The sequence below is a fragment of the Nestor notabilis genome, unplaced genomic scaffold (assembly GCF_000696875.1).
Source record: "Nestor notabilis isolate BGI_N333 unplaced genomic scaffold, ASM69687v1 scaffold16551, whole genome shotgun sequence".
Classification (NCBI taxonomy): domain Eukaryota; kingdom Metazoa; phylum Chordata; class Aves; order Psittaciformes; family Psittacidae; genus Nestor; species Nestor notabilis.
The window spans coordinates 1-26,374 of NW_009913553.1; the positions used below are offsets into that span (position 1 = coordinate 1).

At 42.2% G+C, this 26,374-nt stretch overlaps 1 protein-coding gene across 1 annotated transcript in view; it reads right to left on the minus strand.

Annotated features, from left to right (window-relative positions):
* Positions 1-1,567: 1,567 nt before the first annotated feature.
* The window catches only part of UMODL1 (uromodulin-like 1), a gene marked incomplete at its 3' end in the record, with an annotated part of 41,430 nt that continues 16,623 nt past the window's right edge, over positions 1,568-26,374 (minus strand). Inside the window, exons 8-19 of the mRNA XM_010023254.1 lie at positions 25,758-26,012; positions 24,182-24,294; positions 22,054-22,273; positions 18,699-18,836; positions 17,437-18,165; positions 14,947-15,059; positions 8,499-8,712; positions 6,871-7,008; positions 4,777-5,231; positions 3,953-4,095; positions 2,554-2,790; positions 1,568-1,727 (exon numbers count right to left, since the gene is read on the minus strand). Coding sequence (XP_010021556.1) covers positions 1,568-1,727; positions 2,554-2,790; positions 3,953-4,095; positions 4,777-5,231; positions 6,871-7,008; positions 8,499-8,712; positions 14,947-15,059; positions 17,437-18,165; positions 18,699-18,836; positions 22,054-22,273; positions 24,182-24,294; positions 25,758-26,012 — 2,915 coding nt within the window. The remainder of the gene's footprint in view (positions 1,728-2,553; positions 2,791-3,952; positions 4,096-4,776; positions 5,232-6,870; positions 7,009-8,498; positions 8,713-14,946; positions 15,060-17,436; positions 18,166-18,698; positions 18,837-22,053; positions 22,274-24,181; positions 24,295-25,757; positions 26,013-26,374) is intronic.

Sequence of the window (26,374 nt, forward strand, 5' to 3'; positions counted from 1 at the left end):
CCAACCCCAACTATTCTATGATTCTATGAATTCACTAACTTTTCATAGGGGGTAAATTTTGCATAGGAGAAAGAAAAATATATGTATATATAAATAATACAAGATATATGAAAAAAGAGGGCCTCACTGATTAACTCTGCTGTGCCTTGTTTACTGCAGATGTCAGTCGCAATCAAACCTCATCTGAGGCTACCAGAAATACCCCATCACAGACCCCTGTAATTCAGATCAAAGTCAGTTCTTTAGTTAACCATGTTCCTAAACTCTAATCCATACATCTGAAGCCTGCTATAACAGCAAACTCAGAGACTCCTATCAAAGCAACTGATTCCTTACAGCAGCCATACAAGCCCACACAGTCCCTGTCATGTCCATCCCTTTTATTTCCCTGCCTTACACCCACCACCATGTCTCTCCTCAGCTGTGCAGGACACACAGTGAACGTAGGGAGGGCACCACCTTGTTCAAAGGAGGGCGTAGGGGGTTGCTGAAGCACTGATCTTTACCATGCAAATTCTGGTGCGAAAATTGGAGCCATCTTTCAATCTGTCAGTTGTGTTTCCTGCCCCTAGTTTGTTGAGGGTTTTAATGTGGAGGAAGCTTTATACTTTGAGAAAGAAAATGAGTATCCTCTGCTAGCCATTTTTAATCTTTTAGGAAGAGATCATTTGCTTTATAATGGGCTTAAACTGAGTTATTTAGAGCTAGAGGAAAGTGCTAAACAATGGAGAAACAGCAAAGCACTAATGAAAACATCCTTGATAGGAAAAGAGCCAGGAAGGTTGGCAGAGGGAGAGGAGAATTCCTGTGTGTCTACTACAAAGAAAAAAATAAAGCCATCATCAAAATCTATTTTTTTCTTATTTCTAAGGTAGCAGCACATTTTTAGATGAAGCAATGTGTATCACTTATTTAGAAGTAAAAAGAAATAAAGCAATCCTTTGGAGCACAGATATCTAGAAACTGAAGTTCTATCACAATACTGCTTGGTTTATTGCTTTAAAAAGCAATAGACCTTTTAAAAAAACGTAATAAACTATTAGAGTCACAGCCCTAGAAACTTAATGCCACCAAGTTTCCTTTCCTGGCACCAAAACTCTCACCTGGAGAAGCAAATCTCTAGGGAAAATTAAAAAAGGACAGAAAAAAATCCCAAAGAAATTTACTCAGACTTGCCTGCTGACACTGCCAATAGAGGTGCTTGTTTTTTGTGACATGTCCATACGAGCTGAGACATTTCTGAATAGCCTATCTCCTTGTGACTCCACTGCATTCTAGCCACCCATATGACGAGGTGAAAGGTTCAGTTCTCAGGTCCCTCAACTTCAGTTTGCCCATTTCTGTGCAAGCTCCATGCTTTTAACTACAAGGATGAGGAACAGGCAGAAAGATGGACACGTCCGTATGGTTGTAGTTCTTTCCCACCCCTGTATGCTCTCAGCAGAAAATGAAGGAAAATTTCAAGAGCTATTTTAAACCATATTTGAAAACATGACTCCTTCAATTCCATAGCAGGACTGCATACGGCACATCAGAGAAAAACAGCATATCAGAGCAGAACACTTACCGTCCTGCAGGTGCTTCCTGGTCTCTCCATACAAATACGAATCTTGCAGTGTAAGTAAACGACAGAATTGTTGACAAAGGAAAAAATTTTCATCTTAAACTGTGCTTTGCTTGAATTCCCATTCTCTAGCAGTGTGGTGTATGTATTTGGGATGGGACAGCTGAAAAGGAAGAGAAAAAAACATACATAGCAGCTAGGGCTATAGAAAGCATGTTGTGGTTACAGCACATAACTCAGGTTGCAAGCATCCTTTAGAAAGTTATGGCCAGGCCTACCATGAAGTAACTCTCCAGCAGTGTAGGAATGATAAGGGGCTATTTGCAGCGTTACTCTCACAGTAACCAAATAGAATAGGAGAGTTGGAAAAGAAGGGAAAGCGTGACAGAAGGATTTAAACTTGGCTTCACCAAACACAAATTGAAAGAACATATTAAAAGGAATAGCTCTAGTTACCGAGCAAAAGAACTATACTGGATTTTTAAAGTGGGAGGTGAGCCCAAGAAATGTGACACTGGAGTGACGTCAGGGATCCAGACTGGACAAACCTCCTCTTTTACCAGAGCCTGCATTAATAATGTGTGTGAGTCACAACACATAGGAATCAACTAACCTATGTCTTGATTGACAAGAGGCACCTAAGTCCTTGGTAAAGCTGAACCACAGAGGAACAGATGAAGTACACACCTTAATGCTCTTTCACTACTGACTGCCAAAGCCACCTATTTCTTCAGGTCAAAAGCACAGCTCCTTCAGAAAACTATGGGGAAGACAACCAAACTCAACCAACCACATTACCCTTCGAAAACGTTTTCTTTTCATACCTACCTTTCTTGTTCAAAGGTGTGACCAGTCCAGATGGTAAGGGACTGTGTATATGAATGATGAAAACCCACATAAAAGGTATTTTAAGCATCACACTTTACTACACAGCACCATTGGAAGATCTGAGGTATGGCACATGCTATTTGTGAGTGGCATTGCTGTACCTGTTGCTGATAAAAACAAATGAGAGTGGATCCACTGAATTATTAGTTGGAGTTGCCCAGCAGTCAGTGAGGACCACCTTGAGCTTGCTGTCTGCTCTCTGGATTCCCACTTCAATCAGTACATCATCACTGGCAGAGATGCTGAAATTTTTTGGTATTGGGGAGTTTCCAATAAACAACTGCATTTCTGTTCTGAAGTGTCCAGATCCATGCAGATCCTCAAAGATGGTGTAAAGTCTGAAACACCAACAAACCTCCTTTAAAGACCACAGATTTGGCTGCTTGTTTCTATAAGTCATGAATCAGTGCCCATTTCTCCACCTCTTGTGCATTTAAGTAGTGAGGAGCGATCTGCAGTCCAGAATGTCTGGACACTGTTCAAGAGGAAGGGGTGAAAATGCATCAAGTTTTTAATTGGAAAGGTAGGGAGCATGGGAACACGAGTGTGAAAACCCTAAGATTGGAATGTCTTGGCAATACAAATAAAGCAGAGAGAGATATATAAGTGTAGCAGAAGGGAAATAAGACTACGAACTCTCTTAAAGTTCAAAATAAGGAGAGAAAAAGCTTAGTGCAGAAGAGAAAAAAAATTAGAAGGAACAAATCTGAACAGTAAGGGAGGAACATAAGAGGATGATAAAGCTCAGAGAGTAGGGCCCTGACAAAGGCTTTGTGGGGAGATAGAAAGGAAAATACAATGTTTGGACAGGGTTATAAAGAAGAAGGTGGATTTGGTAATGCTAACTTAAGCATGGTGCTAGGCAAGAGAGAAGAGGTGCATTTGTATGAAGCGAGACATTCACCATCAGAGCAAAGCTTGTGCTGCCACCCTTTCTGTGAGAATGGGCTTGACTTTCTCTGAACATTGGATTTGATTCCATCTCACTTGAAGATGGGGCCTTCTGTAAAAAAGTACTTGCATTACACATCTTCCCTTTTTTCCAAGTTGATCAAATAAGGATTTGTAGGAGTTAAAAATTGTCATCCTCAAACCGACATAGCAGTCTGCATGCCTACATCAGTTGAAAAGTTACAGCACTGTTTTGTTCAAAAAGCAGGAAAATACTGTTATTGCTACATGTGATTGCCCAGGAAGGCAAGGAGAGGTTGGGGATTCTGACTCATGAACCTGCATCAGTAGCTCCCAAAGGTAAATTTTCATCTATGGTTTAGCCAGACAACAGCCAAGCTTGTTGACAGTTGGATTTATTGACACATCAGAAGGAGCAGGAGAGAAACACATAGAAAGGACCTCCTGAGCACAGCACTCACAGGATGGCAGACTACTTAGCATAGCAAGCACTGTCACTGGATACAGCTAAGGTCCCTGGGGATTTTTCCACTGCAGCAGCTCTCAGGCACACAACAGCATTTCAAAGCAGAAAGAGTTGTTACTTACCCTTCTGCAGTGTATCCAGAGGAAGTCAAGAGATCATTTTGAAACACACAGTGAATGGGGCTGGCAACTTTTAAGTGGTGGATTACTCCCCGAGCAGAACCGTCATTCCGAAGGATGGTTTTCACTACGGTGTTAGTCATGTTCTGCAACACAGAAAGGAGAAAGTGCAACCTGTGAACATCAGTGTTTCCAGGGATATAGCAGAGCTACAGGCTTACCAGCTTCAAGTGCTTAGGCATTATCCATTCTCCTAGCTGCAAAAATCAAACAGATTAAACCTCAGTATCTTAGTTGCTGTGCAGTGAGACAATGAAAATCCACCAGCCTTTCTCCTCTTTCTCAGTCTGCAATGATTATTGCTCCACAAGGGAATTTCTGTACTTCAGTGTGGCCTGAGCACAGCCTTTCATTTGGGATCCAAAGAGATAGCCATCACTTTTTGTCCCCACTACTGGTAGCAATTGGAGTATTTGTGTAAATGCAATGATGAAATTACTTTTAAGAAAAGCAAAGCTTCTGACAGCTACAAAGGGAACCCAGAGAGGCATGGGAAGTGACTCTGTTTGGAGAGGCCCTTGAGTTTTGCTGCCTGGCCTCTTTCTTGCCCCTTCTCTTTCTTGCTTGCCCACAGTCCCAAAGAGGTAATTTTCCATCATGGGGAGGGGGTATCTTTCTCCAAAGAAATTTCTTAGACCAGCATTTCAGCAACCAATAGACTGTAGCACATAGCTAAGGATCTGCCATTGCCCTTGTCGTACCCTTCCTCACACTGAGGAAGAAAATACTCTGTGGCTTCTCCACATTCACTAGCTCAGGGGACTTACGGTCTCAACTTCAGTGCCACAGTCTCTCCAGCCGGCCTGCAGCACAACGTGAGTGCCATTGCTGATGCTCACATTGCAGCGAGGCTCCCCCAGGTACAAGGAGGTTTCAGGAATAGCTTCCTGCTGTAAAAATCTCTTCTGGATGGCAAGGACAATCTTCTCGATTCCACAAAACACTTCCACTGCATCTTTAATGGAAACCTCCTGGGCAGGTTTAACAAGGGAGACAGGAGATGCTTGAGGAGAAAAAGCAGGAGTTGATACAGGATCCCTGGTGAGAAGAGGCAGCACCACACTAGAGAACATGGTGTCCTCCAGATCTTTGTGCTCAGTAGTAAGGTCCAATGAAGCAGGGGAAGGAACATGAGCTGAAGTTTGCAAAGATGTCGCAGGTAAAACTGTGCTGTGTACAGGTTTCTCATCCATCGCTGTTGCCTTCTGGCTGGTAGGAAATGCTGAAGAGTGTCAAAAATAAAGGTTCTGTTGTAATTTACAGGTTCAGATTGATTTCATAAGGTAAAAGCAAAGTCTTAACAGGAAACTCAGTTACTGGCAAAAAACTAACTTCTTTTGATTTTTTAACCCTCTCTACTTACTGCCAGAGCCACGGCTTTTATTTTAAGAAAGAGCCCAAGAGATACATAAAGTGCCTGGGCATAAAGCTAAAGTGCTTTATTTCCTGAGAGCTGTGGTAGTTAGCGTGTTCAAGTAAAACATGTATACACAGCTTTTGGAAGATCAATGCTTGCAAGAGATTCCCAACTGTAAGCTGCTCAGCAAATGTTCATGTGTTTTTGCATAGTACTGTAGGAGACTGCACACTTCTGGATGTGGAGCACAAACAGGAGCAGTTTGTTAAAAAAACTGGCCCCATTTATGATCAGTTGGTATCCAAAGATACGACCCTGAGTGCTTTGGAAAACCCATTTTGGGGAAAATGCAGGACAAACTTCATGCAGCAGGCCCACACTGCACGTACATGTCCTGCGAGACACAGTGGGGAGTTGAAAAAACATGTTAGCAGCTATCTTTAATGGTTTCAGGAAGAAAGCAAGCAGAGAAAATGGGAAGCACAGATTGAGATCAATGAGTATGTTGAACACCTGACATCCAGCACAGGCTCTGGGGTTACCCTATGGCTCCTTGGTGTTAGAAACAACCTAAGTATTCATCCACCACTGACTTAAAAAGCACCAAGAAAATAAACTCAATTTGCAGTGAAGCATAAAAGATGTGTCTCATCACAAAATTTTCTTTTAAATAATTTTAATGGGTTGTACATACAAATATCACCTAGTTCCCAAGCAACATATAAAATCTATACACCTATAGATATCCTCCTGGAACAACTCTGCTTTTGGAAACACCCCACATTAAAAAGTTGCTGATTTGAGTGTATGAGGAAGAAAAATAAATGTGAGCTCTTGCAGACCTGAATTTCCCAAAAGCTCATTTTGTCATAATGCTAAATACCTTGGTTAAACAAAACTGAGCAAAGGTTGGTATCAGTTGACAAATCATTGTGACTTCAGCCAAAGAGAAGATTATCACTGTGCTTATGAAAGCAAATATAGATTACTGAAGAAGTCTAAAAGCATTTAGAAGCTTAAAGATGCATCATACGTCAGCTATCTAAGGAAAAAAGGAAGCTAGATGAATTGACTCACAAAAAAGTAGTCTGTAACACCAACATTTCATCCCTGCTGTCACACAGAGGTCAAACCACGTACCTAGTGCTTTCTGTTACCTTCACTGTTATTTCTGCTGCCCCCTCTGCTCCTGCTAATGGAAATAACTAATAATTTTAACAATCATATCTAATTTTAATAGCAAATGTGAGAAAAGAGAACTGCTAAAAAAACCTTACAAAGGCAACATTAAATATTAATATAGTAAACTCTCATGACAGGGTATTTCACTGAGAAATACTTAGAAGTCCAGTGCAAGACTTTTCCCATTAGGATCCATCTGAAAATAACAAACAAATTAATCCTTGGCAAAATTTCAAGACCTGTGGCGAGTATGACCATGACCCAGGAAAGATCAGATTGCTCAGTGTTCAGTTAGCCATTAGGTAATTAAATTTTTGTTTGCCTTCACAGCTTCTTCCAGGCTTTTCTGGGTGCACATCAGCAAATCCTTCATTGCAGCTGCACTGGTAAAACCCAACTGTGTTATGGCATGAGGCATCCGGGGAGCAGTCATCTTCTTCACTGTCACACTCATCATAATCTGTTGGGTATATTTAAGCAAAAGGAAAGGGTGGAGAGTGTATAAATGAAAATGTGATGGCTCTGAAACTGGAACCAAGTCCTATCATGATATCATGGTGGCATTACACCCGTGATACTCTATTGTACCTGTCAGGCAGCTGCTGGGTTTAGAAAAGGTGGGATACTAAAAGCACAGCCTAAAGGGCTAATCACAGAGCACTGACAAAATCCTCCAGGAGCTTTGCTACCAGTGATGCTCAGCAGATACTCACTGAAATATAGGTACCATGTTGCAATCCTCCTAAACTGATCAACAGCCCAAGGGGATGCTTCTAAAGCCAGGGGCTTCCTCAGCTGCCTTCCCCATTTCACACTCTGGAGGAGATGGTTAGTAAATTATCAGCATGAGTGAAGGAAGAGAGTTGTGTGACTGGTCCAAGTTGCAATCTAGTTGGTTTCTTAATTTTTATCTGGCCAAAATTTTCACTTTTGAAAGGAAAAATACATTTTACTTCCCTTTCTCTTCCCAAGGTTTAATTGTAACTGTGCAAATAAGGACATACCACCATAGGTGGGACTCAGAAAACAGCTTTATGTGGACCTGTTCCTGAAACAAACCATTTGTTTTAACATAGGTTCAATGGGTACAGGCCCTCTACAAAGCACTACCACAAGGTAGGCATGATCTTAATAATTCACAGGATATGTAACTTTCCATATTCACAGCTGTGAGGGTAACAGGCAAAGAGAACATACGGGGCAGACCATATACGTGTTTCTAAAGTCATTGTGTGTGAGATTCTAGTTGATACCTTACAACAACATCCTTTGGACAAATGTATATAGATACAGAATTTGGTATTTTTTCTGGAGATGACACATCAACTTGTGAAACGGGATTCAATAGCAGTTAGTCAGGAGACCATAGTTTCTGGTTACTGACATAAAGGAAAAGAAGCTGTACAATCAGCCATTGTGTTGGTTTTGGTAAAGTGTGGACTCTCAGCTGAAGTCCTGACCCACAGATGTGTGAGGAAAACACATACTCCCACTGCAGAAGAATTTACATGTTTGTGTATTTTGTTTCTTGGGGGGTTTATTTCACACAAAATTATCAATGAAAAGCAGAGGGTAATTATTTTAAACAGAGCTAGTTATGTCTGTGTACAGGGACCTATTTCCTCTGGTAGCTTATAAACCCCTCAGTCTGTGATCACTGTTTCTAATGTCTCCATATCTTCTTCTCTATAAAACTAATGCTAGCTATAGACACAAAAGAGCAGTTGGTTTTGTCCTTTTGGATCAGGAGTTGCTCACTTCTTATTTCATCTTTTGACATTCTCTGAAAAGAAAGCTTATTGGATGGATAAGCAGGAGCAGTATAAGGAGACAGAATGGCTTTTCATCCATCTGTTTTACAGATACTTTCACCTCAAAAGCACAGATTAATAACAGGCTTTATCATGTTTCTAGTTCTGAAGAACTATTGGGATACAAGCTGTCCCTTACCGTTTATGGAGAGACTGCTCTTGTCAACTGTGAAATAGGAGCTGTGCTCAAAGGCATCACGAAAAGTGGTGATGATGTAGTAGATATCCACATCTTCTGTAATCAGTAAATTGAAACTTACCACTGTGCTCCCATTAGTAATACCCGTTATCAACACTTTAATCTGACCAGCATCCATCTGCTGAAGAACTTTAGCGGGCAGAGATTTATGTACCTGCAAGAAAAACAAAATGCAGGTGGAGATGGACAGATAAAAGCAATTACATTTTAGGCTTTGTACACTGCCTAGAAGAGAGCATTATGCATTACAATTTTCATACTCTAGAGGGAAGCAAAAGTAAATTGACCTTTTGCTTTATAATATTTCTACTCCTCAGCAGCTGAAAGTTATGGTATATATTTAACTATGAATATTAAATAAGCTAAGTGATTCTGATACCTTGTCTGTCATTTGGCACAATTCCTTGCCTCTGGTAACAGAAAGGGAGGGAGAAGACTGCAGGGAAGCTCCCATGTTCTGCCTCTCAAAGTGCTTTCAGGAAGAGACGGCAACCCAGTACAAGGAGGAGTGCTGATGCAAGTGGACATACCTCCTGATACTCCACACTGCATATATGTCTCAAAGGGCTCCCTCAGCTCAAGTATGTTACAGCTCAGAGCAGACCAACCCCAAGCCTTTCTTCACAGGTGGTTTCTCACCAGAGGCAAGTCTTCAACCTGATTTCAGAAATATTTCATCAAGGTCTTCCCTAAGGAATATCATATTATTTCTGCAAATTCTGTCTGTTGTCAGGGCACACAGCCCTGACTCACGGTCCTCCTTGAGAGTCCAAGAGCCGGGCTAGGAAATGGCTCTGTGCTATTCTAAATAGGAACAGTCACCCTCAAAGTATTGCAGCACAAATCACAGCTGAACTTAGGTCCATCTAGAGAAATTGATAAAATAAACATTCATAGTTGGTACACAGTAACCTTGAATGTCACTACTTGCCTAAGAAAGAAAATGCCATCTTTTTCAAAGCACATCACATCTTAGTCATGATATCCCCAGAAGCCACCTCCTTCACCACAGTGGAAAGCAGGATGGTCTGCTTTCTGTGGGATGGGAAAACACAGCCCACTGTGAGGCTTTGCATCAGCTGGGCTGCTCAGCCTCTCCACCATACAGCTCAGATGGAGGCACCAACACCCCTTGAAGAGATAAAAAGACTGGAGCTATATGTTCAACCTCTTCCCTTTCCATCCTCCAAGGCTGGGTACCTTTGGAGGGCAGCCACCCATGGGAACATCTATTCCTCCTCCCACAGGAGAGCAGTCCATAGGGTAGGGCACCTGGACTTATGCAGGAGCCCAAGGGGGACATACAACAGCATTTGCATTTCCAGCACCATTCCCTTTCATCTCCAGGCCTGGCACCAGCCACAGGAGGAGCAGACACAGGTCAGATAGCAACACCTCATAGGTCCAACCCCAGACAAAACACAAGGCTAATATTAATTCAGCTTCAGAGGACATGGGTTATCAATATAACGAGTTTCTTGTGCATGGCTTTGCAAACGCCTTTGGCAGCTAAAACCACACATTGAGAATTTACATACATCTGTGGTACAAAGGAATATTGCATATAACATGCGGTAATAAATTCACCCTGCCAGGACATGCCAAGTTATCAAGCTTTAAAATCTGACAGAAAATAAAATGTGTTAAGTAGTTTGTATTAGAAATATTAAATATGTTCACAACAGAAAAAAACCAATTTTTTGTTTACCTGTAAAGAGTGTGGTTACCTCTGGGATTCTTAGCATCTATATTTAGCACCAACTCAGCAATGCAGGAACATGTATGAAAGTTTTCATCTTTCATAGTTTATGTCTAAACTTCTGGACATTAAATACACAGACCTGTGACATCCTCTTAGCCCATCCCTGAATTCACCTGTACTCCTTTCTCATCTATCCCGAAGACTGCATTTTATTGGTGATTTTTTTTTTAACCTAAGGCTTGGGGGATTGGGATTTTTTTGTTTCTTTCTTTCTTTATTTATTTATTTCCTTTCTGTCCTTATTCATATTATTTCTCACAAAGCAGGTGGCAGAGCTTGAAGGGCGTCAGGGGACATTGACGGTGTTTGTATTTAGCCACTAGGTGACACTACAAAACCCTTTATCCAGCAGGCTACATGATTTCACAGGTACCACACCCTCGGTTGTCAAAATAATGGTCGATGAAGTGGGACTAGAAAAAAGGAAAAGAAAGAATTAACTTTTTAGAAGGAAATATTCAATGTATAATATCCTTGAGTATGAGGCTTTCTTACTAGACAAATTATCTTGGGATCCATCATTGTATCTACAATTTCTGTAGCACAGAAAAGAAACATGAGTAATACCAGAGCAGGATAAATCAGTATGCCAGAAGAAGAGCCACAAAAAAGGGAGACAACATGAGCAAAATTAACACTAGCACTGAGGAAAGGGAATGTTCATTATCCCTATCTTTTCCATGTGACTCCTTCTTTTTGGTCACCTTTTGAACACTGGAATATGGTGATGAGGTCTCCTCTGAGCCTTCTTTTCTCAAGGGTGAACAGACCCACTTCTCTCAGCCTTTCCTCATGCAACAGGTTTCCCAGTCCTCTGATCATCTTTATGGCCCTTCTCTGGATCCTTTCCAGCCTGTCCACATCTTTCTTGTATAGCAGGGACCAAAACTGAACACAGCATTCCAGGTGTGGCCTGACAAGTGCTGAGCAGAACGGAATAATGGCATCTTCATCTCTACTGGTGATGCCCTTGTTGACTTGACCCAGCCTCCTGTTGGCTTTCTTTGCTGCAGCTGCACACTGTTCACTCGTACCGGGCTTGTTGTCCACAAGGACCCCCAGGTCCCTTTCTGCAGAGCTGCTCCCCACCTACCCACATCCCAGTCTATGCTGTACTCTTGGATTATGTCTTTCCAAATGCAAGACCTTACATTTGTCTTTGTTGAACTTCATAAGGTTCTCGTTAGCCCACTCTTCTGGCCTACCCAGGTCATCCCGCAGGGCGGCTCTCCCAAAGTGCCCGCTTCCCCATTCAGTTTGGTATCACTTGCAAAGCTGGTCAGGGCACACTTGATCCCATCTTCCAGATCACTTATGAAGATACTAACCAGTGCTGAGCCCAATATCAATCCCTGGGGGACCCCAATAGTGCAGTTTGAAAAGAAACTATTCACCACCCCCTTCTGGTGCAGCTTGTCAGCCATTTCCCCACCATCTAGACCGTAACATGTCAGCTTATCTAGGAGCAGGGTGTGGGAAACTGCACCAAAAGCCTTGGAGAAATCCAGGCAGACAATGTCCACTGCTCGTCCCACATCAGCCGTGCAGGTTACTTTGTCACAGAAGGCGACCAGTTTTATCAAGCACAATTTGCCCCTGGTGAATCTGTGCTGACTTCTCCCAATCCTGTGCTTCATGTGACTTGTGATAGCCCCCAGGAGGATTTGCTCCGTAACCTTCCCAGGGACTGAAGCAAGACTGATGGGTTGATAATTTCCTGGATCCTTCTTTAGGCCCTTCTTGTAGATACGGGTGAAGTTAGCTGTCTTCCAGTCTTCTGGGACATCCCCTCATCTCAAAGGCTTCCCAAAGATTATGGAGAGAAGTCTCACAATGACATCAGCCAGCTCTCTTCACACCCTTAGGTGGATATTGTCAGAGTCCATTGATTTGTAGGGATCAAGCTCCTGCAACAGTTCACATACAAACTCTTCCTTCACTGATGGTGGATCTGTGTTTACATCAACCTGGGGTTTTGTTCCCAAGACCTGGGCCCCAACAGTGCTGGTAAAGACAGAGGTGCCAGAAGTACCTTTTCAGCATTGTTGGTGACTAATTCAGCTCTCCTGCTTAACAATGAGCCAGTATTTTCCTTCTGCTTCTGCTTTCTTGTAGTTTTTGACATCTCTGGCCAATTTTATTTAGAGCTGAGATTCTGCTTTTCTAACTGCACCACTGCACACCCTGGTAATGTCCTTGTAGTTCTCAATGGGTATTCATCCAGTTTTCCATCTCTGGTATGCTTCTCTTTGGGTTTGGAGCAGACTCAGAAGGTCACAGTTAAGCCAAGTCTCCTGCTCTGCCTACTTCCCTTACCTTTAAAGGGGATGAACTGCTCCTGTGCTTTCAGGAGAGCATTCTTGAAAATCTCACAGCACTCGCTAGCTCCTTTAGTCCCCATGGAAGCTTCTCATGGAATCTCTCCAAACTGAGCTCTTAGCAAGCTTCTGAAGTCTAAAACCTTTGTCTTCACACTAACCTTCAGTGTGCTCAGCTAGATCCCAAACTCCAAACTCCAGAACATTGTGATCACTGCAGTCAAGGATATCATTAGCTGAGATATTACGAAGCAGTTAAGTTTAAGACACCCACATTCAAAACAACTTCTCCACTCAGGTATTTAATGCACCTCAGTGAATGCATTTTCAATTCAAACCTTTTTTTTTCCTCATTCATTTTCTTGAGGACAAGCCCTAGATGCCATGATAATCTTCTTGGCCATTGCAAAAGACAGGCTGAGTAAAACCCAAGAGGAATAAAATACTCTCTTGCCCTTAGCTATGTTGTTTTTCAGATGTATTGCAAGGAGAATGGTGAAATAAGCCTGGATAATGACAGTGCAAGTAGTCACACCAAGTCTTTACCTCATTCTCATCTACATGTTATTTGAAGGGTGGTATTTCCATTTGCTGTGCTGCCAATTAAACTACATGGCACTTCAGTGCTGGGGCAGCTCTAAGCTAAAGAACATCATACACATTAGGTTTTAGAAATCCTCTGAATTGTAGATGGTGACTCCACAGAGGTAAAAAAAATACCTCTGGCAAAGTCTGTTTAAGTGGAACCTGATAGTACTTTTAAAGCCCATGAAACTTTTCTTTATTACCTTAAGGGATCTATTTCTGGTCCTTATAACTTGAAAAGCAAAAATCAAGATCTTTCTGTTTTCCTGAACTTCCCTTTCTTTGGCATCTAGAAACACATTTGTAATAAACCACTAGCAGCATGTTTTGCCATATACAGTGGCCATGCAGCTATAACCTATATGCAGTGGCTCAGAGGTAGATGGAATCAACACTAACTAATGCTGGAAAAAGGAGTTAGTTCCTTATAATCAAAAGGGATCATTTTCTGCCTAGAGAGAACTGAGTAAAACTGGCACAAAACCTTCTTTAGCTCCTTTGTGCAATCATTTTACAAATTTCCCAAATATATTTGTATTGGTGATTTTCTGGATGAAGCTATCTTAGTGAATGAAGAAAATACATTCGAGTCAGTTTTAATACAATGCTATTCCAAAATAGCCTTGGGCAAAGAGTGATGCTGAATGAGAGTGAGGTCAGTGGAGAATTACTCCCTTTTCACTTTGCTAATCATGTCACTCTCATTTTGTGACTGTTTTTCTGATGTGACAGCTTGAGGCCTAAACAACTCCGAGAAAGCTGTGCTCCACTAACACATCCAGAAAGGTGCAAACTGGTAATGACCAATGGGAAACTTATTAGATATCCAAGAAAACATCATACACAGATAAAAAGATCATTCTTTTCCCTCCTTGCAGTTGTCTCTAACCCCATGCTGGCCTGACCTCTGCCCGAATGCACACTGCTGTCAGTGCACCCACTGCAGGCAGCTGTATTTCAGTGACAGGTTGTAACTCCGCACACAGTGAGAATCTGGGGAGGCCGCTGCAGGGTTTGAGAATCCATATGACTGTCAGCAACAGATTTATCATCACAGTTGTCAAAGGCCTCTAAAAACACAGGCAGGGGAGATAAGGAAGGCAATAACGCAGCCCAGCATAAACAGCAGTTCTCCAAGCACAGGTGTTTTTGAGTGAACACCAGCAGGAACAAATTTCTGATAAATTCAGTAAGAAATTAGGAGAGTGATACTGTCAAAGGCAATGCATGGGAATTATGAGACCATTATAGGCATAGCTGATATCACTAAGTGCTTTGATATCCTGTGCTCTAATTAGAAGCGAGGGCAGAGATGATTTATCAAGAAACCACTCCCTTTCCAGGTACAGGGCTACAAAAACAAGGATGATTATAAGAAATGTCAGCTTAAAGGTAGGATGCAATCATACTGTTCATTAATATACTGTTGTGCAGAGCAAGGATATCAGAGCACTTTGCAAGTATCCATTAACTTTTCACCACACCCCTGGAAGAAATCAATAAGCCAGTATAACCAGGTTTGAGAAGCAGAGGAAATGGAGGCACAAGAGAATCGCCAAATCCTGATCTCGCTCTTAAACACAGCTACATGCTCATCCTGAAGTCTCAGACAGCCAGGGGAACTCAGACCTTGCAGATGTGGCATACAGGCTTGACAGGAAAAAGATGGCACATGCGATTTCACTAGGATGGGTAACAGGACACATCCTTCTTAGCTACTTACTTCATCAACAAAGAGCTGTGCAAAGGTGTGGTATTCCTCACTGCTTTTATTGCTAAAGCCTGGAGAGTATTTCACATTTGTTATCCGTACTGTGCCACTAAGCTTCTGGACAGCTGCAAAGTAAGAAAAAGACAATTAAAATACGTGTTTTATGGACTGTAGTCAATGAACAAGTGTGTGACAGTCACTGGCATGCCTGGCCACACAGGGTATGCATCAATTCATAACAGCAGAAGGCCAGCCCTTTGAATTTTAGAAGAAACCAAAAATGGCTAAACGTAGTCATTCATCACCTTACTCTGCCCTTTCTGACCCCCAGATGACTCTCAAGAAAGTCACTAGCATCCTGTAGGTCTTATATCTGCCAGCTTTATCTTAGAACCTCTGAGGCATCTGAACTGTTGCTCTATGGCTATGTTCAAGCACCTGAACTGTTCTCTAGACTCAGCTAGCCTTCCCAGCTGCCTCTACATGCAACAGGGCAACACAAGTCCCTCCTGAGGGCAAATTATTGCAGCACCCAGGTCTTCCCTCCAACCTCAGAGGAAGGCTACACAGCTGCCTGAGATGAGACATCTACATTTTAGACAGCTACTGTGAGATAAGATAAACCCCAACAGGGTTGTGGCTGCTTAAAGCAAGGTGCCAAAGAAGCCTTTGTTTATCCCAGCATACTTCTGATCCCAAAGGACCCCTCATCACCACCACTGGTCAGATCAAAGGATTTGGGCTTGCAAAAAGCTATGGCTTGTCCTGTCATGTGAGCATAGGTATTTAGGAGACAAACCACATTCATTTATCTGATGGTTAGAGGGGAAAATATTCTGAACAATTTTCAAACAAAAAAAAACCCAACAGTATTTAAAAGAAATGGCAGATTATGAAGAGTTGGCTGAGGTTGACTCTCCAAGTCAGAAATGTTGCCACAAGGAGGAGCTATATATTAAACTTCACTAAAGATGGATTTTTTTTCCCCTTGAATTTTCTGCCCCAAGCTAGTGAGATACCACTATGGTGGCTCTTCCTCTTGTTCCCCAGAGGGGAACATAATCCCTCCACAAGCTTCTTGCCCAGAACTTGGCTGAATATTTGATTCATCAGGGAAAGAAAACAAGTTTTATAAACTGTACTTTTTTGTACAGAATTCTTTATTTTCCAGACACAAAAAAACCCCACAATAACAATTTTTTTTACTCTTCCCTCCATTGAAAGAGGGCAGTGGGGCAGAAAGCAAAGCAGTAAAGGGAGCTTTTCAATTCACGTCAGTATGCTGTTTGGTTCAAAATTGTTTACTTTCTCCATTTGGCCACCGAGGTTCCAAATCAGCTATCTTCCCAGCTCTATTCCCAGGTGTCACCCATGCCAGGTAGAGCAAAGGATACTGCATGAAGAAGAGAGAAGACAGAAGCTGAACAGGGGCACCAGCATGGCTGCCCAGAGCTTAGCAGACTGCAGAGGTAGACACCCTGGCACTGGTGACCAGGACCCGTGGTACAATAGAGGCTGCAGAAGCAGCAGAGCTGGAGTTACATGGCTGAACAAGAGGTTTCCCAGGGAGAAGGAAATAAGTGAGAAGCAGAAGTGGGGCTGGATGAGTGGAGATCCCAGGAGGAGGAGCTCATAGGGAAGGGGAAGAGGAAGGAGAAGAGAGGAGTGTATTTTGGGACTGGAGAGATGTAGGTGGCATGAGAAGCAGAATAAACACAAGCAGACACAAAACTGAAATAGGTATCACTAGCACACTAAAGAAAAAGTACATTTAGTCACGGGCAGAGACAGCAACACACCTATCCCAAACTAAACTGTAATTTGAAGACCAAATCTGACTCTAACCTTGAAATATGATTCAGCTCCAATCAACAGAAAATCCTCTGATTAGCCACAATACATCTGCACAAACCCAAACAGAGTAAGCCCTCCCGCCAACCTAGTTACTCTCAATTACAGCTCTTGAAAAAGTGTCTCTCAGGTTTCCATGCAACTCCTGCCCTGCAGGGGATTTGCAGGCCTCTGCCTAATCCATCCTCCACTGAGAGGAATGGGAAAGCAGGTCTTTCACCTTCCTGGGTCTCGAAGGTAAGTCTATGGGCAGCCGCTGCTGCAGCACCCTGGTGCCAGAGTATGCAGGAGAAACCAAGATGTGTGGCAAATGTACAAGCAGCATATGTTTCAATGAGCTACATTCAGTGCACTGTATTATTTGCTTAATCTGCTTTGAGAATGAAAAACAAATAAATATCATTTTGAGAGTAAAAATTTATAAAACTGACTGCTAGATTACCAGAAAGAGGAATTATTTCGACATGCTGATTTAGGAAAAAAAGTGCTGTTTCACACAAGAAAATAATTTTTGCATAGAAAAACTAGTTTCAGACACCTTTATCCTATACTGCTGATTCCAACTGTGTATCTTTCATGACTCTGGGTGAGGCTTTGTTTCTCATGCAGCCAGATTATTATGCATGCAACCCCTGCCAAATGTATACTCACTGCGGTCCTTGGCTGGGACTGGCATTGGGCTGGGAGCTGGAGAGGTGCCTGGCAAAGCTGGTGATCCCAGAGCTTCAGGGTATTTTTCGGACCAAGAGCCGTTCTCTCTTCCCATCTCTACATGTGCTCTGATAGTAGTGTTGGCAGTGGGAACACTGGCATTCCCTATGGCCAGCAGAGTGGTACTGGGGCCACCCTGAGAGTTGGCTTGAGGCACATCAAAAGCTGTGTGACTTCTGGTTGTAGCTGTTTGATTTGGAAACACCAGCAATGACGAACTGAGTTGCTCTTGCCCAACTGTGCCCATGGGTGCATTTGTGAGAGCAGTTACCTCCTGCAATGCACTGGGGGAAGCCTCTGCCACAGAGCTTTGCTGTGATGGACTTACAGCTGCCTGCTGCTCTGTGCTTATATCTAGTTCCTTGCTGACTGTGGCCCCTGTGGCCATGGGGCTGTTGTCCCTGCTGAAGTCCATCTGTGGTGTCAGTCCTTTTTTCCAAGGGTTTGGAAGAACACTGGTGGGAGAATGGCCATAGGGTGCTTGCTCATCACCCAGGGGCGATGCAGCAGGGAGGTGTACTGCAGTGCTCGTCTCAGAGCCTATAGCAGCCACCATATCTGTGGTGGCAGGGGAACCGGAGTCTGCAGACCTTACTTCTTCAGGAGCAAACTCTGTGTTGGTTGTTATTTCAGGAGCCATTCTTTCAGTGAGGGGGTCCACAACCTCACCTGCAACACAGCAAACACGCATTGAAATAGGACCTCAAACAAGATGAAGATGCACCAGGGTCTGGCCTGAAAATGGGGCTGAGACCACTCAGCCATGCATAATAGCATTACAGGAATGGTTCTTGGATATTTAGTTAACACATTGTGGCATATGTGATTTTTATGATGTTGAACCTGGTTTGTGCCTACACAAAGAAACAGATTTGATTCCTGGGTCTTTTCTTCTCGTTGGCAGGCCATGGATCATTACAGTGAGAGGAAATCAGCCACAGACATACCAAAAGAGGGAAAGGTATGCCTTATGTACCTCAGCAGTCAATCAGTAGGGTAATCAAAGGTGGATCTCAGAAAGATTTCACCTGAAGATACATATAAGGTTCAGAGACAGGCCATATATATGCCTTCAGCCAGAGATTGCAAAGGTGCATCTTTATACACATTGTGTGCTATATAAATAGTTGCAATAAATGTAGAGGTAAAAAAATTCCAACCTTTCATGGCAAAGGGAAACTACATGCCAGACTTTTGCTCACCCTCACAGTTTCTTCCAGGTCGGGATGGATTGGTATCCATGGTTGTCTTGCATCTGCACTTGTATGAGCCCATCAAATTGATACACTTTGCAAACACAGAGCAGTCATTCTCTGCACTAGAAGCACATTCATCCCAGTCTGTAAGACCAAAACCAGAACACTGGTCAGATAGCCTCCCTTCTGGCTGCATTAAGCTAGAAATAATCCTGAAGTAGTCCTTTCTTCAGTTTTTGAATTTATGAATCTGGTTTTCCTTTTTCATCACCTACCTGACAGCCAAGCCCTGAGTGATGCAGAGCACTGTCTGTGTTGTTATTCTCTCACATAAAAATCAACCTTTGTCTTTATACTCTAAAAAATATTTTCTCCAGGTAAAGACTTTTAACATTTTTTTAAGTAAACACTTACTTGAAGTGAAAAAAATATTGCAGGTTTGTACTATAGCTATATCAAAAGCATGTATTATACCAACTTCTGCATTCAATACCTCCAGATACATCAAGTAATGAATAGAACTGTTACAACTAGCTACCCGTAGATAGAATATTAAATAGAGACATAATCCAAATAATCTTCTGCCTCAAATAAAAGGTAAATACAAGTGACTCCATTAGAAGCACTCTTCAGTTCACAACAGAGGAAGTGCTAAGGGCAAAACTCTTTTTATAGAAGATTTCTTGTCAAAGATAATACTGTAAAACTGTGACCTCTTTCTGGTATTCTCAGATAAGAGATCCTTAGTTCATCAATGCATGAATATGCTCTAAGGGTGTCCCTTATGTCTAATTTCAGCTGCTCTGAATCAGTTTGAGATGCTTCTTCTCACATAGACATATTTTATCGCTGAGTCTCTTCCCTTTTGAGGGATTTAGATGTAGTGTCTTTTATTACCATTCGCATCCTGTTCCAGCAAACATGCAAAGGCCAAGTAAATGCTTTGGAAATGAATAATCTCAGTGAATCTCATGTGAGCCCTCCCTGTGTGCACTCTCTTGTGCATACACCTTGACAGCCTCAGGGCTGTAAGTGAGGGAGAGCAGAAAACTAGACTGAAAACTGTGTCCTTGGACAAATAATTTTGATCAGAGGCCAGAAAATTGTTTTGAACCGTGCATTATTGTAAGTGCTTGTTCTGCAAACACACAGAGATTAATGACTGATTATTTCTCTGGAACAAAGAAAAGTCCCAGTCTAGAAACAGAAAGCACAGAGTAGGTGTGTGCATGCACATACATGCGTTCATCTTTCTGCTTGCTGACAGCCTTCCCCTTTTACTTCCTTCAGCTAATATTTCCATTCTTTCTCTTTTCTTCTTCATTAGGTAATTGTTGCATTCACAATTGTTTTCATTAGACAATTTCTTGTGCCTATGGCCTGCATCTGCCTATTATGTTACAGCCTAAGCCGCTTAGAGGGAATACAGAAGTACACAGCAATGAAAGTGCACTCATTAATGCCTTACTATGCTATGAAGTAATTGTGACCCTTCAAACACCATCAGAGAGATGCTCCTGCGATGATTGCCAGATGATTTACATTCACTGGCTCCACTGTCTCTGAGGGTTTCCTTTCTCATCACTTAGCATGGCTTTTTAAGCAAATTCTTTCACCTCTGATGGCCACATTCAGTCATGCATTAGGCCAAAACAGTAATGTTCTCAGTGCTTACTGTCACTTGCTCTGATTACTTATTATATCTTTAAAAGGTAAATACAATGGGTAAAACTCTGCAAAATTCCTTGACTAATGATGTTGCAGATGGTGAATATTTGCATGACTTCATGGAGATCCCAAGGGGGAGAAACCCAAAGAAATCACCCTGGATTCAGGGAGTCCTGGAGCAGAAAACAGTTGGTGGCTCAGAGAGTGTTAGTGAGAAGCATTGTCTACACTTGCTGTATTGTTCTTATTTCAATTTCTCCAGGAGTTGGCTCCTGGGTGCTACTGAGGACGTCATACTGTGCTAGATGGATCTTGGCCCTGACTCAGCACACATCCCTTTTTCTTTTCCTACCATGCCTCACATATAGATAGACATTTTAGTGTCTCTATTCATCATGGCAGTAAACTTAATAATTTATGGGTCTTCAAAGAAAGATGCAATTGTTCCACTCCCTTCAGTCATGCTATCCCATCTTACTTCTCACCCTTGCTGTTTCGAAGTCAAATTCCCTCCTCTGCCACTGTCACTAAACCAAACACATAGCATTTTGGTGGCTAGGCTCCACTGAGGATCCAGGTGACATTGCTCCATTGATGCAAGAGGATCTGTGTGGGCTTACTATCAAAGGGTATGTCCCAGGACTCTCAGGGATCGGGAAGTGAAACATTCCATTATACAAAACTTTTCTTCATGTGCCTCACTCCTTTGCTTTATTTTCTACAAAAAAAAAAAAAAAAGCCTGTTTGGGTAGAGCCAAGAAATAGCTTCCTTTTCTCTCCCCCATAAGGAGGAGTTGGCTGAGCTCCCGGCTAAGAGTGGTGCTACTGGAACCCATCTGGTTCTCTGCAATCAAAGTAACAGTCCAGAGCTATTGCCTTCTCCCTCATCACTCTTTTGGGCCCAGGATCAATAACATTTTGACACACATCAGGATCTTGCAATTCAGTATCTGCTACCACAAGTGCAGTTTGTCTCTTCTGGTTTTTTTCCTGCCCTGTTCTCCTTTACCTCCATGTGTTCTACAACTCCAAAGGGAGTTTTTCCTGAGCACAGTAAATAAGCTTTTAAGGGCTTAATACAATGGGACAGAAGAATAACCCATTTTGTTGGCTTTGGCAACTTTCTGAACTCTGTCTGGCTCTGACAGCTGGAAACCTGAAGCCAGAACTTAGCTCTTTGAAGATAAAAATAGTGATTACCAAGGATCAAACAAAGGCCTTATTTAACACAAATTCCGTGCATGTTTCTTTAGTCCTATTCACTGAGAGGACATCAGGGAATTTCTCTGGCTGGATTTCTATAATGAAGATGTTAGATTTCTTAAACCCTAGCCCAAATACAGCCCCACATCTTTGAAGCACAAAACTGTCTAGAGGCCATGTGTATGTGAAGGCTACAAATATTCCACAGTAATCGTATCTGCAGTTCAGTGCAAGAAACTTCCAACTGCACATAAGGAGGAAAGGGAGGAAACAGCAGTGCTGGTAGGTACCTGGAGACAGCCAGTGCTTCTTCTTCTGACCCCTTCTGAGCTTATGCACAAAAGCCCACAAAGGAGTTCTCACATCATGGTTTTCCCTCCAACAAACTGTGCACTTTGTCTCTCTACAAAGTACTTTGCATAAAGAATGCTGGTGATACCGTGCATCACCAAAATACAGACCCTGTTTTCTTGTAAAAAAAGGTAATTACCTTCTGCTGCAGTGTTTTGCTGATCCACCAAAAGCACTGAGCCATTGTGCAGGTAAGAAAACACTGGGGCAAATGTGGAGGCATCAACTGGAAACTCGGGATCCTGCACAGTGATTCTGAGCCTCACAATGATGCTTCCGGCTTGCAGGGATTCCACCTGCACTTTCATCTTCCCAGATTTGTATAAAGCAGAAACGTTGGGTGGAAATGAATTTTCAAGCTGAGCAAAGGGAAAGACACATCACTGACTAGGAACCCAAAAGGAATAGCTCCTTCTAAAACTGAATTATGGTGGTACCATTTCAAAGATTTATATACGCACAACATACAAAATATTGTAAAAAGAAAAAATTCAAAGAGTTTCAGAAATCTTACTTTTTAGAGATTACTGAGGCACAGGGAAGTGTGGCTCTCCTTGGTGCACCTAGGTACCCTTGGAAATGGTACCCATCTGACCACTGGTCTTACAAAACAAATTTAATTTTGGCTCAATGGAACACAATACCTTCTGCCCCTGCTTACCAACATCACAGATGAACTGGCCCAGTAAGTCTGCATTCATCAGACCCTTGACGTTAGATCTGTATGTCATGTAAGCTTTTTGTCCCAAACCTCCTATACATTCAGCTCTGCACTCTGCACCAGACCCTGGGAGTCTAGTTTGTGCCAGATGGTGTTAGTTCCAGGCAATGGTTCAAGAAATGTTTCATTTACAGTATGGGCATAGCTTTAGCTCACAGGGAGTATTTGAAACTCACCAGTCCAAGTCCAGCTTGCAACTGAGTCCAATGATAAAGAAATCTCAGGATGATAGACAAGAAGAATGGAGGGTATAACTTCAAGAAAATGTGTTTGATACAGCCCAGCTTCAAGGCAATATTACAATTACCAGTAAGTAGACACATCGGTTGACCAAATGGTGTTACTTTGAACATTAAAGCTGGCATACTGCTGTCAACATTTGAGCTGTGCAGGACCTGGCAGTTTTACCTTCCTTCTCTAGAAGGAATCTCTTTGCTTGAGCCTTTTGTTCCTACATACACCTCAGAGCATGCCTTTGAGCACAAAGTGCAGAGCCATAAATCAGCGGAGCTTTGTTCCCATTCAGTCAGAGTTTGCTCTAAAAATTACTCCAACCAAGATGTTTAACTGGTCTAAGCTGACATCAGGGTAGGGAGGCAAGTAAAAGATTGAAGAGAGAAAGTGAGACAAGAGGCAAAAAGCAACACAGATGGGCAAAGCTCCTTTTCCTTCCCTACCCCATGATGACAGTTAGGTCTGCATCAATCTCAGAGAAGATTAATTCACAAAAATGCTCCTGCACAACAAAAGTGAACAATGGATGGGAAATAAAGCCATGTCAGAAAGTTCAGCTTGCAATTTCTCATGAGCAAATGTCTCCTTTGCTGCCTTTGAAAGGGTTTTTTTCCTCAGATTTATATTCACAAATGTTTATGAGTCACCCTTTGATTTAGGAAAGTCTTGTTTTGGATGGAGAACCCAATTCCTCTGTATGGCCACTGTTCTTACAGCAAAACTAGAGATTACTGCATCTGAAATGTTCCCCCTGTTCTGGAAGCTGAGGGCTGCTAATAGACCTCATGACTCAAGTTTTGTTGGCTGATTACACCTGAGCGTGGACATTGGCTACATGTGTTCATGCAATGAATAGGGCTGGAGAAGAAAGCCTGATCTGGTCACTTTTCCTAAAAGAAGACAGACTTTTGAGAGCAGTCAGACATTTGAGAGGACAGCGCTGAAATGTATGCCAACAATGTAATTTCAATAATCTATCAAAAAGCCTCAAGTCCATTTAATGTCATTTGTTGCCAAACTATAGATCCAAGGAAAGGGTCCCTGTTGCATACCTGCATTTTTAATTTTCCCCTACTCCTCAGTAGGGGAAAATTCTCGTTGGCTCTATTGCTAATAAGGCCAAGGGTTTGATCTGTCTAGTCAGCTGAATTTTGATTTAATTATAAAGAAAGGTCACAGGAAACAGTGACAGTTACAAGGTGTATTTCAGCCAGGCATAAAATTACCTATTACATTAAATAAATTCTAAATTAAAAATTATACATATATATAGAAACGTTTATATGATTACCCACAGATATTTTAGCATTACCTCTGTAAGCAGCAGTCTTGAAAATTCTTTGTATGCTGAGCTGCTGGAATTTTTTAAATCATCAGTGAAGTTGTAGTTGAGAATCTTCAGAGTAACACCAAACATCTTGGCCTCTGTAGGACATAATATTAAAAATCACAGTGACAAAGCAGAAGATGAAAGGATTCAGTCAAAACAGAGCAAACAGTCCAGAATCTCAGATGATGAAGGGAGAAGGTGAGGAGAAGACTGAGAAAGTTTGGTATTAAACTAAGAAAATAAAGCAAATATTCTGCTACAAGCTTCCTATTTGGAAGTGCATTGAGGAAGTGCATTGAGAACATGCACTTACATTACGTCTATAGAGACATTTAGGTGCCCAATTAGAACTGCATGAGAACTGGGTATACACATGCCCTCAAGGTCCTGACCCTACATAACTCCCGCATTTGAGTTATGTCCAGGGTTGAATTGCCTCTGAGCTCATCGCTGGTCCACCAGTCACAATTTCTTTTTTTTTTCCCTGATCTTGGTAGTACAGATATAGTGAATATATTCTTCAACTGAAAGTAACAACAAAAACAGTGCATGCCACTTCTCTCTCTGGTGAGCCCTGAGAAATAACACACAGAGCACATGAACCAAAACAAAGAGGCAAGAAATCTATAGTCACTTTAACCTGTAAAATCAATCTCAGGCTGCTACTCTTTGGACTGATCTTTGGAAAACTTTTATTTTAATAACCACTAATTTTCTCAAGGGCTCCAACTTCATACCCTGAAGTCCAGCCCCCTGTTTCCATAACCACTAGACCTCCTACTTTCCCTTTACAGAGGGAGTAATTTCCTTCTGACCCAAACTGGAGTCACCCTTCATCTGATCAAAGGGAAGGCTTTTATGGATAAATATAAACAGCAGCATTCTCACTGTGGCCAGTATTAAATAGCTCACTGCCTGCTTTTTGAAGAAAATGGGAAGAGGTTTATTTCTTTATTTCCATGAAGGCTTAGGAAATAATTTAAGGATAAAGAAAAAGCAAAAATATGTTTGTTCAACACACTAGGGTCTCAGGTTGCTAGAAGCATGAGCAAGTTGAACAAAATTATCCAGGTATTCTGCAAGCTTTCTTACACAGCCCTTGTTATTCCCTTTAATCCTGGTCACTCACGAATATTCAGCTGAATCTGGCCTTCCTCTGGGCAGTCTTGTTAGCTCAGCTGAGCCCTTGAGAAACCAGTTGACGGGATTTCTCACTGGCCACAGCCATCAACTGACAAAACTGGGGTTTGATGGGAGGTGGGCGGCAGCAGAATGCAGTGCCAGGCACACACACACAGAAAAGTATTCTAGCTTAGTCTGATATCTGTAATAGCCTGAGTCAGCTCCAGCCCTGCTTTATCAACTAAGGCCAGAGCTCAGCTGCCTGGTAGTCCAGGTTGCACAAATAGTGGGGTAGGGGACGCAAAAAGTGCTGAAGGAGGTGGGAAGGTGGGAAATGGAGTTCAAGGAGGACCCAATAGATCACTGCTGAGCTGCAAGTGAGTGGAGGGGAGAGAGGGAAGAGAGAATGTGTATATATTTTGAAGTGGCTATTTACCTGTTTTAACATTTTGACGAGAGATGCTGGTTTTGCCACAGGTTTCATAGCTGACCTCTACTGAATACATCACACCTGCTTCCAGTTGAGACACATCCATTTTCATTTCCTCTGTCTTCAGGTTTTGTACAATCTCTCTGCCCTTGAACACTTGGACTTGGAAAGTATGGTTCAGAGTAGAAGTGACATGCCAGGACATTTCAAAACTGCTGCTGTTAACGCTGAAAACTCGGTGGTTTCTAACTGTAGAGGGATCTATTGCAGTCCCAGGAAGGGTCATCAAGAAAAATGAGCATTTAATCTCTAAAGTATTGTCCTATTGTAAATCCATTACAGACAAGCTCTTCGATAATCAATAGGGAAAGCTCCTCTTTACATTACATCAGGACAGAACCGTCTCTCACGCTACCAGGTCCGCTCATCCATGAACCATCCCACTAGAGTGATTAATTTGGTGTTTACTCTTTTTATTTCCTTTTACTAGAAGTATTTGTATTGGATCTCTAGTAACACTGACAATCAGACAGAGAGGTACAGGTTCAAGCAACAGGAATAAATTTGGAATAGTGAATTTGTGTACTCTACAAAAATTGACACCTGCTTTGCTTCTTGTCACT